Source organism: Chamaea fasciata, unplaced genomic scaffold (assembly GCF_029207755.1).
Source record: "Chamaea fasciata isolate MVZ Bird 193981 ecotype frontalis unplaced genomic scaffold, bChaFas1.0.hap1 SCAF_4, whole genome shotgun sequence".
Classification (NCBI taxonomy): Eukaryota; Metazoa; Chordata; class Aves; order Passeriformes; family Sylviidae; genus Chamaea; species Chamaea fasciata.
The window spans coordinates 20,426,624-20,442,767 of record NW_027094089.1 but is presented as its reverse complement, the minus strand read 5'-3'; the positions used below and the strand labels follow the sequence as shown (position 1 = coordinate 20,442,767).

General features: G+C 39.1%; 1 protein-coding gene across 1 annotated transcript in view; it reads left to right on the top strand.

The window, feature by feature from the left end:
• MTMR12 (myotubularin related protein 12) overlaps positions 1 to 15,823 on the top strand; it is a 37,937-nt gene extending 22,114 nt beyond the window's left edge. Inside the window, exons 9-16 of the mRNA XM_066181025.1 lie at positions 2,409 to 2,515; positions 4,673 to 4,797; positions 7,384 to 7,462; positions 9,041 to 9,111; positions 10,084 to 10,256; positions 10,955 to 11,122; positions 11,933 to 12,094; positions 13,084 to 15,823. Of these exons, the coding sequence (XP_066037122.1) occupies positions 2,409 to 2,515; positions 4,673 to 4,797; positions 7,384 to 7,462; positions 9,041 to 9,111; positions 10,084 to 10,256; positions 10,955 to 11,122; positions 11,933 to 12,094; positions 13,084 to 13,659 (1,461 nt within the window). The 3' untranslated portion in view covers positions 13,660 to 15,823. The remainder of the gene's footprint in view (positions 1 to 2,408; positions 2,516 to 4,672; positions 4,798 to 7,383; positions 7,463 to 9,040; positions 9,112 to 10,083; positions 10,257 to 10,954; positions 11,123 to 11,932; positions 12,095 to 13,083) is intronic.
• The last annotated feature ends 321 nt before the right edge of the window (positions 15,824 to 16,144 follow it).

Below are 16,144 nucleotides of genomic sequence, written 5' to 3'. Positions count from 1 at the left end.
AATACCCTGGACTCCAACATTAAGTATACTGGTTTGCAGCCTGTAGCAAGCTGGATTTGACTTCCTGCCTTGTAGTTCAAGAACCAGTAAGACAGAGAAGATGGAAACAAGGAGCAAAGTAATCTCACTTGTGAAGTTGCCTTAGTTGCTGTGTGTCCATTAAATTTGACTAGGAAAACCATGTTCATTTTGTGCTCTTAAGTTAACTGGTTCATGGAGGATATTTTACTGTACTCTCATGCCTAAAGGTCAAAGTAGTTTGGTTCACTTTTTCTCAGAGAGTCAGAGACCTATTACACTGGCTCTTATATAGAAACAGAAGTGTTTGGGATTTTTTATTCTGTCTTGTGCTCACAGAACTAGAATGGAAGTTTGGACTTTTAAACATCATCTAGTTTAATCCCCCTCTGGAATGAATCAAAGCATTTTCTAGGTGCAGAGCCTTGTCCAGCTTGGCCTTGAATATTTCTGGGGCATCTACCACCTTTTGAGCATCCTGTTCCATGCAGTTCCAGCACCCTTCTTGTAAAAACTTCCTTCCATATATGTAGTTCTAAATCTACCCTCTTTTACTTTCAAGTCATTACCCCTTGTCCTATCATAGTAAGACATTAAAAAGTATTTTCCCATCTTTCTTAGAGGCCCCTTTAAGTAATGAAATGCCACAAAAAAGGTCTCTCCAAAGCTTTCTCCAAGCTGAGCAACCCCAATTCTTTAGTGTGTCCTCACAGGAGAGGTGCTCCAGCCCTGTGAACATCTTTGTGTCTCTTCTCTAAACTTGCTCCAGCAGATCCCTGTCTTTCCCATGCTGAGATCCCAGAGCTGGATGCAGAGCTCCAGGTGGGTCTCACCAGAGCAGAGCAGAGGGGCAGAATCCCCTCCCTCCCCTGCTGTCCACGGGGCTCTGGATGCAGCCCAGGACACGTTTGGCTCTCTGGGCTGTGAGTGCCATGGCCGGGGCATGTCCAGCCTCTCACCCACCAGCACCCCCAAGTCCTCCTGGGCAGGGCTGCTCTGGGTCTGTTCATGCCCAGCCTGTGCTGATACTGGGGGTTGTCCCAGCCCAGGTGCAGCACCAGCACTTGGCTTTGTTAAACCTCATGATGTTCCTGTGGACCTCTTTTCAAGCTTGTCCAGGTCTCTCTGGATGGTATCCTGTCAAACCATCTCAGCTTGGTGTCATCTGGAAATTTGCTGAGGGTGCACATGATCTCACTGACTGATGTCATAGCTGAAGGTATGAAATAGTCCTGGCCTTAGTACAGACCCCCGAGGAGCACCACTCATCGCTGATCTCCGTCTGGACATTGGAACATTGACCACTACTCTCTGGATGCAACCATTCAACCAGTTCCTCATCCCTGAACAGTCCACGCATCAAATCTCTGTCTCCCCAATTTTGAGAGAAGGATGTTGTGGGTAACCATGTTAAAGGCCTTACGGATGTCCAAATAGATGACAACATCTGTAGCTGTCCACTGTTCGGAGGCCTTGTAGAACTCCTCTGATAATTTCCAGACTGTTTCTGTGAAGCTAGTGTCAAGATAGCTCGACCTTTTTAAATTGGTTTGAGAAGGCAATGGAAGGACAGCATAGTAATTTTTTCCACTCTTGATGATTGGGAGGTTTCTGTACCTTTCTGAGGTGCACACCTTGGTTACTGTAAATTGGTAGCAGAACTTCAGCTTCCTGATTTCATTTGTGTAATATTCCTGATGAAAATGATTCTTACTCCCTGTTTCAATGCAAGTTTACAGATCATCTTGAGAGCTTCAAGGAGTAAGTATGAATGAGGAGACTATGTGTAAATGGAAGTAAGAACCCCTGAGGACTGATTTGCCACAAGAAATACCTGTGACTATGCCGTCTGATTCAGCTGTGGAGTGTTTAATACTTTATTTCATAGGCGTAGACTACTCGTTATGCATAGTTCACATGGAAGAAACATCCGTGCAACTATTGTGAGTGATCTCAAGGCTGAACTTTTAGAAAAATCTACCATTTGCATGGAGAAGCTGATGGAGAATATATATAGATTACAGGTTCTGTCTTGCTGTGGCATATATTCCGACATAATTTGGCCGTAGACTTTTCGATTTTTTTTTTTTTTCTTACCTGTGAGGAAAGTTAAGAAAGTAATGTTTTGGCGTAATTTGACGTTTTGTATTTCCCTGTGCCTAAGTGTGTTAAGTCTAACTTAAAGCTTGCAATTAGAGACATAGTGTACTCAGGCGTGTAATTTTGGTGCAGGTGTAGGAGTTTGCTTCTGTTGATGGTGTTACTAGATACACTAAAAACCCAGTGAAGCAAAATCAGAGAGAAATTTTGAAGTCACTCAATCACTTCAGCAAATACCTTGTATAGGGCAATTTACTAATTTTTCTCACCTGGTAAATGTCTTCCTGCAGATTTGGTGTTGGTCTTGCCATAATGGTGCTGCTCTTCTCAAAATGTCCGCATTTCCCAAAGAACAGGATGACAGCACTTCACAAATGCAAAAAGCCTTCTTGGATGGGTCAGTAATAGCTATTCTGTCCACAACACTTTGCTTGGTATGGACCTTGCTTCTCTTTTTCCATATATGCTATATCTTTTAAGCTTTCACACATCAGGAAAAAGTTCTATATCTGAAAGTAGTTTGCTGTAGTGGAATGTGTTTAAACCCTTGACCCAGTGGCATTGGTCACTTGTGCAGGGTTGGAACTTCACTGAAGGCTTTTTCTGTGGAAGTTCATACAGACATATTTCTGAGGAATCTGTAGAAACTGTGATGTGTTATTTAGGTAAAGCAGCAGCAAAGCCTGTAGGGTTTAATGGCTTAATTGTTTTGCAAGTAAGAGAAATGTAGACTCCATCTCTGAAGATGCATTTGCAGACTGAGTTTTTAAGACTCTGTTACATTCTGAGAGCTAGGTTCATGTTCTTAAGCAACTTGAGATAAGGTGATCTGAAATGTCTGAGATAGCTTAAGCAATTCACTACTGCACTTTTCAGATGTGAAAGCAGACAGCACTTTTTCAGATGGGGTAGTGAGCTGAATTAGTTGAGGAGTTTGAAAAGTGATGAGTTTAACTTAAGGGAAGGAGCGCAGCTGTCTGACTGTTATGATGATGACTTTTTGCCCTTTAATTATGGCGCTTTTTTTAACCTGTTTGTCCTGGACAGAACTTCTCTCTCAGCAGCCACCTGTAAAATCAGAGTCATATGTACAATCTGTACATTGAACTTTCTCTCCTTGCTCCTCATAGATGGAGACTTGTTAATCACACAGAACTAACAAAAACCAGCTTGATTGGGCTCTTAAAACTGCCTTTGTTTATAAGATTAATAATACTTGCATAGGAAAGGGTTGTGGCCAATCCTGCAGATTCTCTAATATTTCTACCCTGAAATGGGAAAGATTATATGACTTAGAACTGTCTTTAATGCTATTTCATGATGTTAAAGTAAATAAAACTAGCAGTAAGCTGTAACAAGATATCCTCTGATATTTTGATCCCTTCTCTCTGGCCATTTGAACCTGGGGCAGTGTTGCTGGTTTTCTTTCCTGTGCAGTACTGGTGTTTAATCACTGGAGTCTGAAATATATCTACAATTTGGCCATCAGGGTGTGTTAAAGTGCCATGATAGTAATACTCTGAACTCAGGTACAGAGCAGATATTTACAATTAGCAGTTTATCTTTTTAAAAAAGCTGTTCAGAGCCTGATCTTCCAGCATAAGTTCTTTACTGCTTCATTTGGAAGAAGTATTGTATTTAGCCAGCAACTGCTTTCCCTCACTTCTCTGATCTGATGCTTCTTCCAGTAGATTTGGTAACCCATGTTTCTGATGTGGACTCCTGTGGTTCTTACCTAAAGCAGGTTTCTGTACTACAGACTGCAGGAAGCAAAGTACTCTGTCCTTCCTGGAAAAGTGCCCACAAGGCCTCACTTCTGAAGAATGAGCTAGAGCAACTTTTCCCAGGTCTTGGTAATAAAGAGGCCAGTGTGACAGCAGACATAGTTAGTAAATTGATATTCATCTGAACTCTGGAACATGAATGAGCAGGAATGTTCTGGGTCCAAGCCAAACATCATCTGGCCTGATATTTTTTTCCCTCTCCTTCAAGAGGAAAACCCAGTAGATACATAGGAAAGTGCAAGATACTTTGTCTTTTTCGAATACAAATACTTTCCTTTACAAATATTTTCCTTTCCTTTACTTCTTCATTACAAGACCTGGCAGCTAGGTATCAAAATCTGGTTGGCAAAAGTCAAGAGAAACTCTAAGCTTCTGCTAGGAGGTTTGGGTGTTTCTATCCATTTCTTCTTTCAGGATACAGCTCTAGCAGCCTCCTAGTAAAGTGATTTTGGTGTGTGTAGTGAAGAAAATACTAAAGAAACAGTAGTAAAAATCAAGTAGTGCATGTAATATAACTGTACAAATAGGCACGAGTACAATTTTAATGGTATCATAGTTAAAAGCATAAAATTCTGTTACAAGCCCGTAGGCAAGCTTCCAGACGGTATTTAAAAATGCATGGAGATCACTAGCTTTCTAGAGAGTCTATCTTCTAGTATTACAGCTCTTTGACAAATCATGCCTGTTAACTTTGTCTTCAGTGGTAATAGCTGATGCATTATTTGACTTGTGAAGCAGAAGGCTTTAATCTCTTGATGGTTTGATTTTAGAATCTATAGGACAATTAGCAAACCTCCCTATGAGCTCCTGAAACTGGATGACTTGTCAAGCAGCCTTCCATCTCTGCAAGATATCCAGACTGCATACACAAGATTTAAACAGCTGTTTTTGATAGGTAAGTCAGACTTTAAAGCAAAGCATAACAATGATGTGCTGTGTCTCCTGAGTGCAGTAATTTTCTTGATTGGTGTCTTCATTTTGAGGGTGGTTAAAAGCAGATTTTAAAATATGTAACTGAAGACTGTGCTTATGCCTGGGATGTGACTGAAGGTTTATAGTTTTTTGACTTAACCACCTCTTGCTAAGCTGTCACAGTACCTGAAAATTACTTTTGGAGGAGTGGAATCTTAAGTGTTAGTTGGAATACACTAGCTGGAATGAAGTTTGTGGGGAAGATTTTTCAGTCTTCTGTGGCCAGCCTTTTAGCCTTTGAGCTCTGTCAAGAAGAGACTAAATGCTAATTAATTTTTGCCCTAGGTTTTATTACACACTGGTCACATCTCAAAACATGAAGCTGTTTAAATTCTCTGCTTTAGAAAGCAATAAAATGGGAGCCATGTGAAAGTGTACTCTAGGCTTTCAGACTTCTTTCTTCTGAGACTTTCCAACTATTTTGCTGTCATGAAACACTTTGACCTCACATCTTGAGATGAAAAAAGCTCCGCCCCACTCTCCGTATGAGGTATTTGAGCTTCACACTGAGGATTTTGTCTAGAATACATTGTCAAATCCACAGTGAATCTTAAGAGCTAAAAATAATTACCTTTTAATGTGATTTCTGGTAACTTACCCTTTGTAGGAAAAAGGCCAAAGCTTCAATTTAAGTAATTTAACCCATCTCAGGAAATACTGTGTATTTTGATGATGTAATTGTAGTATTGTCTTATATTCATGCAGAAGGGAATGTGTTGAAACTGCAATCTAGTTCTAGAACAAACAATCTGTTTGTTCTTGCAGTTTTTAAAATTAAGTTTGTTAGTAGACTGTACCTCACTGAGTATATCACTATGCACTTTCAGTCTGAGAAAAACATTCAGGTAACGTTTTGCAGAAGTACTAAGATATTACAGAAATTGATGACCTTATTACTATCTTTTAAAGTCTGAACACATTAATCATTACTTTTGTTCTGTATATGCCCAGTTAATATGGTACAGGCAACTTGTCCCAGCCATGGCACTCACAGCCCAGAGAGCCAAACGTGTCCTGGGCTGCATCCAGAGCCCCATGGGCAGCAGGGGAGGGAGGGGATTCTGCCCCTCTGCTCTGCTCTGGTGTGACCCACCTGGAGCTCTGCATCCAGCTCTGGGGTCCCAGCGCAGGAAGGACAGGGAGCTGCTGTTGGAGTGAGCCCAGAGGAGGCCACCAAGATATTAGAGGGATGGAGCGCCTCTCCGATGAGGAAAGGCTGAGAGAATTAGGATTGTTCAGGCTGGAGAAGAGAGGGTTTCAGGGAGACCTTATGGAACCTTTCATGCCTAAAGGGGCTGCAAGAGAACTGGAGAGGAACTCTAGATGAGAGCATGAAATCACAGGACAAGGGAAAATGGGCAGGCTTAGATCAGGTATTAGGAAAAGGTTCTTTGCTGTGAGGGTGGTGGGATTTGTTGAAAACTGTCTAATGGAACAGAGCTTTGAAGATGCATTCTAATACTTTTGTGAAGAGCTAGTTTCTATGGCCAGGGTGGAAGAAATTGGGAGAGAAGTGTAAATTGTATAATGAACAGGATGAGGTGCAGAGGTGTGGAGGCAGCACAGCTACAGGAATAAAACATATATATGCCTGTGCATTTGAGGTGTAGATGAAAAATGCAGTAGAAACAGAAGTATGTGTAAATGTGCTGGAACTGAACACTGGAAGTGTTTGGGGAGACTCTGGGAGGTGGGCAGCTACACAGAAATGTGGAATTGAAGCTATTGTGGAAAGGATGGGAGAGAGGAGGGACATGTGTCTATCTGGTTTCTCACTAGTAGAACTGTTGTAGGTCTTGTGCTTCAAGGTTTGTCTCATGCAAGAAATGTAGTCTATTCTGCTTTTAACTGACTATATCAGCTTGTGAAGGCTTTCCAATATTTGTTAACTGGCTTTGGTAGAAATAAAAACAATGGACACTTAGATGGCATTTGAAAAAACCTACAGAAGTCATAGTGAATTCATAGGGATAGGGATGTAATGACTGTGGTATTGATCTTGGCCTCCACATTTATGTATTTCAATGCATTTTTTTAGTTGCAGCAAAAAGTGTTTAAAATGTTTTTCAGGTAGTCTTACATTCCGTAAATTTTTATAACCTAGTTCTAAAACCCATTGATGTTTCTGGCTCTGATGGTAATGATTTTCAAAATCCAGCCTCTTTAGGTTAAGATTCATGTAGATCATCATCTCTGATTAAACTTTTTTATTCTTTTTCCATCTTGTCAACAGATTTATTTACGTGGTTTCATTGCCATGAACCTTCAACATACTTTTTCTAAAAGACTGTGGTACTATAAAACTCTGCTGGTGTTTGTAATACTGTTTGTTTGTACTTTATTTCCTTATTTAGTTATACGGTATCAGCTTTAATAGTGATTAGGATTTGCTGACTGATGGGTTGTTTTGTACCTGTTCATAACTGAAGGGTATTTCAATGGATGGCTGTTAATTATCACTGTGTACGTGTGAACAAACCAATTTTTTGTTTTTCTCTTCCTTTTGCAGATAACAGTACAGACTTCTGGGCAACTGATGTGAAATGGTTTTCATTACTGGAGAGCACAAACTGGCTAGAAATAATCAGGTTTGCTCTATCTTCAGCTTTCTGTGTTTCAAATCATTGGTAATTGCATTCGTAGTGGGTTTTCTAGCTACTTTCTTGAAACTGAATGACTTCTTTACTGCCAGTAGGAAAAAAACCTAAGGCTTATGGTGCCATTTATATATCTTATTTCTGCAACTTGAGACAGTGTTTCTAAGAGTGCAGACTTCTGTTAAGACTTCCGCTTTAAAGGATGTGAGAAGTAGCAGATCATTCCAATTCTTCCAGAGAGCCAGTTAAAAATACAGATCCAGTAATTTCCATCCTGCACTGTCACCTTCTTTCCAAACTCAAGAATCCTGTTTGTTTCTTGTATGAAACTATTTTGTGTCTCTGACTGGCCTTGCCATTCTTCTATGTAGTCTCTACTTCTGTAATGTCCTTTAGGATGAGATGAAGTGCAGTGTTCAAGATGTTAGCCCACCAAAGATTTATAAAAGGACATTTCTTCTCAGTTTTGTCCCCCTGCTGTGCTGATTCTTCCTTAAGTTCTCTTTTCTTCTTTCAGCAGTCCACAGTGAGTAAGTGTGTGATTTAGAATGGTGTTGACTAACTTAAGGCTTGTCATAGTGGAATGTTGAGGAGTTTTGTTTTTAGTGTTACTTTGTGCTCGATCTTTTGTCTGTCAGTTTATTCTGTGATCAGCTAAATTACCATGGGGTGCTTCTGCAGTCAGCTCCAGTCCCTTCTGGTCTTAATAACAATCAATAAATATTGGTAGTTATTAACTTGTTAATCCAGAATTTAAATGTGTGTGTTTACTGAAAGGTTCTAGTGAAGACCATATATGCTGAGAAATTCATTGACATAACCAAGATCACAAGTAGTTTATAGAAAAAGCCAGGCCGGGTTCCTTAGGTTATCCTTAGGTTGTTTTGAGACTGGTCATTTCCATACTTGGATCCAGTTGGTTCCTGGATGGAATGCCTTGTCACCTGTTATAGATGATGGAACCAAGAAGAATCAGACAACTCCACAGTTAAGAAATAAACTGTCAGCTTTTATTAGTGACCTGAGATATTGCAAGAATCCTAATTTGTGTGCAGGCTTTTGCAAAAAATAACTAACTATGAAGATTTAGATCTAGAAACCAGCAGTGTTACATCTGGTTTTATGTAATCTGTAATTCCACTCAGTCTACCTTGTGTAATATGTTCTCTGCGTAGCTTTTTTCTGAGTGTTTTCAAGAGCTGATTGCTCATCCTTCTCTCTGCCTCTTAAAACCAGATTTTGGAAGAAATATAGTATGTAGTACATTAGAACATAAATGTGGTCATGTTGACTCTTTCCAGGATAAATATCTGGTTCTTAGCAATTGTAATACTTCAGTGTGTGATGGCTGCTGTTGATCCAGAATAAAGTATTGTATCATAGCAACTGAAAATGCATGGTTAATGGCCCAATAAAATGTTCTTGAAGCTAAGCAGTTCTTCATTTACACAAACTGAGCATGGGTTTTGTGTTTTAGAGAACTAGTCAAGTTTCAAGTATGGCATTCTAATTGTGTCTAGGGGAAACTACTATAAGAAACTTCATTCAACTTTTCCTTTGCCAAAACAGGAGAGTCTTGAAGAAAGCAATAGAAGTTGCTGAGTGTCTGGAAATACAGCATGCAAATGTTCTTCTCATAGGTAAGAATTTAATGAGATAGTCCTATATATTGATTTGTTTAAATTCATTTTGAAGTAGCCTAAGCTGTAAGTTTGTCATTACAGTAGAGAGTTGCTAAAATTCATACAGCACTTAAGTAAGACACCTAAATCTCTCATACTCCGGGAAATGCTTCCTGTAGTTAAAGAAAATACAGTAAGCACAGTTCCAGGATATGAATGAAAAAGCTGCTGATAAATCGGCAGGAGGGTCTTGCATAAAAAAGAGCTAACATGCCTGTTTCCCAGTTTATTTTATTTAAGGTCTAGACCCTTTGCTGTACTTTAAGGGGCAGGGGAACCATATCGACACAAAGGAACAACCAGTAATATAAAAACTTTGCAAAATAACTTTTACGTTTTCTAGATACATGCTGGATATTCTGCAGGCTCTTTATTAAAAATACATGGAAGAATATGCTTACTGTAAACATCTTGAGCAGTTTGTTTTCCTAGACTGAGTAATCACATGTAAAACCAAACCTAGAACAAGCCATTAACTGACTCTTGGATTGGTAATTTTGTTGGGTTTTTCACACATATTGCCATCTGAGAAACCTAGCACAGGAAAGAGGTGTTTTCTGGAGGCACCTCTTGGAAAGGTGAAGAATGTATGTTATATGAGAAAAGAGGCATGGAGGATAGGAAGGGTAATGACAAATAGCTGGGCTGAGAGGCAGTGTGTGCTTGTGGGAGACTGAAGGGCACAGGCAAGTTATACTAGTAAAGTCTGGGACTTGCACATTTTATTGTCAAAGTACTTTCATAGGATAAGCGTGTAAGTAACCTTAAATTTGGAATCATGGATTAACTTCTCTCTGACTTGGAAAAATGTCTGTGCTGCTCTGATCCTGAAATAGATTTTGTTTATGTGAACATGGCAAAGCTTTGCTTTCTTACACAAAGTTTGAGGAATGGCTCAGTATAGAATGTGGTTTCTGTTCTCCTTTATAGAAGAGACTGCTACTGATCTGTGCTGTGTGATCTCAAGTCTGGTTCAAGTGATGATGGATTCATACAGCAGAACAAAGTCAGGGTTTCAGAGCCTTATTCAGAAGGAGTGGGTGATTGGAGGACATGGTTTTTTGGATCGCTGTAACCACTTACACAAAAGTGAGAAAGAGGAGGTATGATTTTTTAAATTGCTTTCCTTACTTAATATTTATAAGCTTACACAGCATGAGAAGGGATTTTCCTGTTAGTCCAGAAGTTCCAGTTACTGTGAGGATCTTTTGTGTTTTGTTTTATGGGTTGATGTTTGTACAGTGCTGCTATTTTTGCTGTTTAGAGGTCAGCAATGGCCTTATTTTTAAAGAGAACAAATGTAAAATTTCCCAGTCTTGGGGTCTTTTGAAAGTCATGTCTCTTGTGCCCTTGAAAACTGTGTTAAATGGTAGTAGCATCCATAGAAATAACTCAAGTTGATTGCCTGTTCCTGACACATCTGGAGATCAACTTTATGCTATCTTGCTTTGGGACTAGATCAGATTGCCATTTGAATGGAAGTAATAGGTGTAAAATGACTAATTCTGATTAAGAATTGCTATAAACTAGTTTTGCTTTGCCACCTTTAAAAGGCTGCATAGTGGCAACTTTCAAATTCAGAGTAGAAAGTGCTCATTCCTTCTGTCAATAATTGGCCAAGGATAGCTCAGATAATACTTCTTCAGATTTCAGCTAAATATATATGCCGCAGTTCTGTGGTTAATCAGGCTTCTTGCCTTAAGGTTTGTATTTGGAGACGCTAAATAGTATAAAATAAATAGTTTTCATGGTAGAGCAATTTTAACATTTTTGAAACTGATTAAATATTTTTATTACTTAGGCTCCTGTTTTTCTGCTCCTTCTAAATTGTGTTTGGCAGCTGGTACAACAGTATCCTCCAGCATTTGAGTTCACAGAAACTTACTTAACTGTCTTGTCAGACAGCCTCTATGTGCCTATTTTTAGCACTTTCTTCTTCAACTCTCAACATCAAAGAGACACTAATAAGGTAAGGGTTTGGTATTTGTTGGATGCAGTGTGTTGGAGTATGAGTTTCACCAACAAACAAGGAACACTCAAAAAAAGCTAATTCCCCACAGCACCTTTTTCCTTACTCATTGAAGTACCTTGAAGGGTGAATGGGTGCAATTTTGGCTATAAGGAGTCAAGTTCAGGACTTAGGAGTTTATGATGACTACGGAATACATTACCTGTAACATGTAGCTGTAGTTTCATGTTTAATGCCCTTCAGTGAAGCTGGAGCTCCTTAACATATAAAGAATATCCAGCTCTCTAGCAGAATAAGTTATCTATGAAATTCTTGTATAATATATTCTGTTGTATAGCAAAATCAGCATCTCCTGAATGTTGATTTATATTTGGTTCATACTCTTCTCTAACCTAAGAAGCTTGGAGCGTTGGGAATATCCTCTGCAAGGCTGCAGAGAACAAAGGAAAAAGTGAAGATTACTGTCTTTCATACAAATAAATTGATCACAAAATCTATACCAGTAGCAGTGCATGACTGTAGTTATAACTTTTGGTGTTTGGAATCCTAACATGCCCTGTGTTTGAAGAATCCAAGTATCTGTCTCTGGCCCAAGTTTCAAAACTTCTTTTTTTCTGAGAATATTTAGCTTTATTTTCATCTGTGAAAGTCAAATTGCACTGCTGTTGTTCAGTTACTGAGCACATAGAAAGCAGGAGTGTTGTTGCAACTCTGTGGCCTTTTTTCTGAAAAGCCAGTTTCTTAATTTCACCTTGGCTTGGTCAGAATTCCCTTCTAGCAGTATTAAATGTGACCTGTTTGTTTTGGCAGAGTGGGGAAAGCCTCAAGACACAAAGTGGTCCTTTCAGATTCCTTACTGTGTGGGACTGGGCTGTGCAGTTTGACCCTAAGGCCCAGGCTTTTCTGAACAACCCTCTTTATGCAGAAAAACCAAAGCCAGATAAAAGTCAACGGAAGACTGCACGGTTCAAAGTAAGATGCGTGCTGCTAAACTGTTTTTTTAATTCTAGAAGTATTTTGCACATCTCCTATTTCAAATGTACTCACAGTGAAAGTATTGGTGCAGCCTGTTTTTTAGTGGACAAAATACATGTATACCTCAGGCCCACCTGGATCTTAAGAACCCAGTTTGCATCCACCTCAGTTGTAAATAACTTTTATAGTTCATAGTCATGAAGTTAGGGATTCTTTTTCTTCCTACTTCTATGCAAGTCTGTTGTTAAGTCATGAGATTTAATATTCAGATGAGTTGCAGTGATGTGTTTGAATGGAGTTCATTTAGTTGTTCCGTGGAGTACCTGACTGAAATACATAGGTTTGTAATTGCCTCCCTAATTTTGTCTGAGTGTAATGGGAGTGTGTGTGTGCACTTGGAGTGGGAGGGGGACCAACAACAGCTAAAAAGCTGCCTGGAGTATGGAGGATTATGGATGGACCACCTCATTACTGGCATGTAGCACAAACTCAGGGAAAAAATTTTGGAGTAGCCTCTTTCAATTGCAATTCATTGGTTAAATTCTGTCCCGTATAAAGCATTCTCATGTGAGACACTGACAGTATGATGTACAGCATTCATCTGAGATGCAATGAGGGACCACTGGACAAAAACCTTTAAATAAGTACTCTCTAATTTCTAACTAGCTTAAACTAAACATGGACATTTACAGTACTTGAATATAAGTGAAGTGTTTGGCTTTTTCAAAGAAAATTGCTTTATTGGTGTTACTTCTGGTTAGTGCAGGGAAGGAAGCTAGCAATACTCAGTATACTCTGTGAAGTACTTGATGTATTGAAAACTAACAATTTAAATGCAGCCACTGCTTTTCTACATAGTTCAAGTGACTATTGCTTGTAAGAAGTTTCTGAATACAACTCTGGGTTTTTTTCCTCTTAAAGCTGCTCTCTGAAGTTCCATTGCATTAATATTTGCCTGAGTATTTTCCTTTTTTTTCCTCTTAAAGCATCAGCGTCAACTTTCTTTGCCCCTGACACAGGCAAAGCCTTCCACGAAGAGGGGATTTTTCAGGGAGGAAACAGATCATTTAATTAAAAACATTCTGGGTAAAAGAATTGGCAAGTTCATAAATTCTTCAGATGAACCCCCTAATAGCTTAAGGGAGTTCTATGACAGCTGGCATAGCAAACCTGTCGACTACCATGGTCTTCTGTTGCCGCGCATCGACGGCCCCGAGATCAAAGTCTGGGCACAGCGGTACCTACGATGGATTCCTGAGGCCCAACTTCATGGGGGTGGAACAATAGCTACAGCTGCCAAGATTTTGGACTTGATGGAGGAAGTGCAAAGCCTCCAGGTGAAAATGGATGAAGAACACAGTCAGGCTGTTTCTGGAGATGTACATTCTGTTCCCATGCTGAGAAATTCTGCCCGTTTGTCATCCTTGTTTCCATTTGCTTTACTGCAGAGACAGTCCGTCAAACCAGCTTTACCCACTAGCACCTGGAAAGATTTGGAAGGTGAAGATGACTTGGTCAAGAGGGATGATGAATTTGTTGATCTAAGTGGGGATATGTTATAACATGTATATAGATTACAGTATGAATTGTATGTGGCTAAGCACTGAGTTTTAAATGTTGTGCTGTATCTTCATATAAGGAACTTGAGCATCTGCAACCTGTTTAATGGGTTTGTGGGGTTAAAAATCCTTAATTGGAAAGAACTACTTGCTATAATTAACTGAGCATGTTTTGAACTTCCATTTCACTTTAACAATATTTATTGCAGAAACGTATTTTTAGCATAGGTGTAATAAAAATGGGAGTCTTGGCTGGCATAACCATATGGCCACTGTTAAAAAAAAAAAGAAAAACAGCAAAAGAATACCTTCTGCTGTAAAGGTGGAATGATAAATGCATATGGCAACCATCATGCTATCTTAACAGAACATCTCTTTACCCTTCTGCTAAGAGTACTGGGAGTGGAGTACTGTGATTTGCATTTTCCCCCCACACATAAACAATGAAAGATGCAACTAACTGTGCGGTCACAAATCAGCTTTTGACAGCTGAGGAATACACTGGTGGTCACCAGGGCTTTTCTGTCTGCTGTTGGATCAACAGAAGTCATGTGCTTGCCCCTTCCTCTTTGTCAGTGTTGGTCTGTGTGGTGTCACAGTCAGATGTTGGCTGCTCTGAGCCTGTGCATGCACTTAGCTCAAAGGCTAGATGCAAGAGCTTAATGACACATTTTGAGTCTTAATGTATGGCTGCTGTGCTACATGCCCTTGCTGCCTTGGAATATTAAGTTTCCTTAAAATTAAGAGCAATGAGATTTCAATTTGCCATGAGTATTTTTTCTCTGTTTAAGTAGAGTGAGACTCATTTGAACTTTCCCCCATTGATGCCAGTTGCCTTTAAGGCTTTCTGTAGCTTGCACTGAGACTCTCCACATAGCAGGAAAGACTCTTTCCTGTAGTCCTGCAGCGAAGCAGGATTTGCAGTCTGTTACCACGTGTCATGAGTTGGTGGTACAGCTTTTGAATGTGGTGTTTATAGAACACTTGTGTCCTGTTGCTGGATGTTACAACAGTACCTCAGTGAAAAAAGCCATAAAGAAATGCCTCTTGACTTAGATCTACTGTGTGTATGTTTATACAAATTTTTACTGCAAATAATTATCCTTTGTAAAGCTTAATATGATTTGACTGTTAGATCTGTTTTGAACCCTTAAATTCTGTAATACCCCAAGAACAGATTCAAGTCATAAAATCAGTTACACTGAGAGTTTTTACACATTGAATATTTTCTCTGTTCTCATAACAATTTAGAAATCCATGCTGGAAAACTTAGCTGGTGGATAAACTGTTGCTCATATTTGATCAGCTCAGTGAAACTGGGGATATTAAACTTTTGTTACTGACTTATCACTTCATACTGAGTTGTATTAATGTATAGCAACAATTCATCAGCAGCCCTCTAAAAATAAATTCTCATAACTGGGAAAGGGGAGAGCTTGATGCAGCTATACCAAACTGAAGCGTCCCAGCTCTTAATTGCCTTAAAGTCCTAGTGCGCGGACAATACTTGAGTTTGTAGTGTTTTATTTAAAAATACACTAGTATTTAATGCTTTCTTCAGTGATATGTATGATCTTTACAGCTAGCACTTGCTAGAACAGGCTGTACAGCACATTTCCTTCAGACTTAGTTGTAATTCATGTGACTCATGGATGCAATAATACTTGGCATGTTGAATGAGCAGTGTATTATTACAGTGAAGAAATACTTGTCAGTCTAAGGTCATTTGGGTTTAAGGGTGGGGTTTTTTAAACACTGCCATTAAAAAAAAGATATTAAAATGATTTTTCTATACTTTTGATCTAACTGTTGTAATATTTCAATCATGAAGATTACATATTTGTATTAAAGAACAGATGTTGGACATCTTATTTGTACATAAGTTATCAGAAATATATATAGAAGAGAAGCATATATCTGGAATTGAACATGGGAACACTTCTGATGTAGAGTAAATACCATTGTTGCTGCTTTTCTGCACTGAAGAATTGGAAATATACTTCTTATTTTTACTCCAGGCTTCTGTTTATACCTCCAAGTTCTAACACTGAATGCAAGCTAGCAGGTTTTTATCTTATTTTTTTCCTTCTTAAATTTTTATTAAATACTATTACTTCTCTCTAACAGGCTGTTTGAAGAGTGTCAATAAAATATACTTTTAACTGTTTGTCCTGAAATCAAGAATGTATGTTTAAGGTCCACTTTACAAGTGATGCACTAAATCGCAGCAGACTTGACAATCTGCAGTAGCAAGGCTTTTCTGGTTATATCTTGATTTTTACAGACTTGTGGGAAAGATGTGCAGTTTTGATCTGGCTGTACTTCTGGCAAGATGCCACCAATGCAGGAGAGAGGACAGTTCGTTGCAGTGAGGTAGGATGGCTGTGGGAAGTTAAAGGTGATCTAGAAATTGTGTGCTGAGTGTCTGTGTTGGGGGGATTATTAAATGTGTTTGTTTCTGTCTTAGCAATATACTTCCCTCATGTCC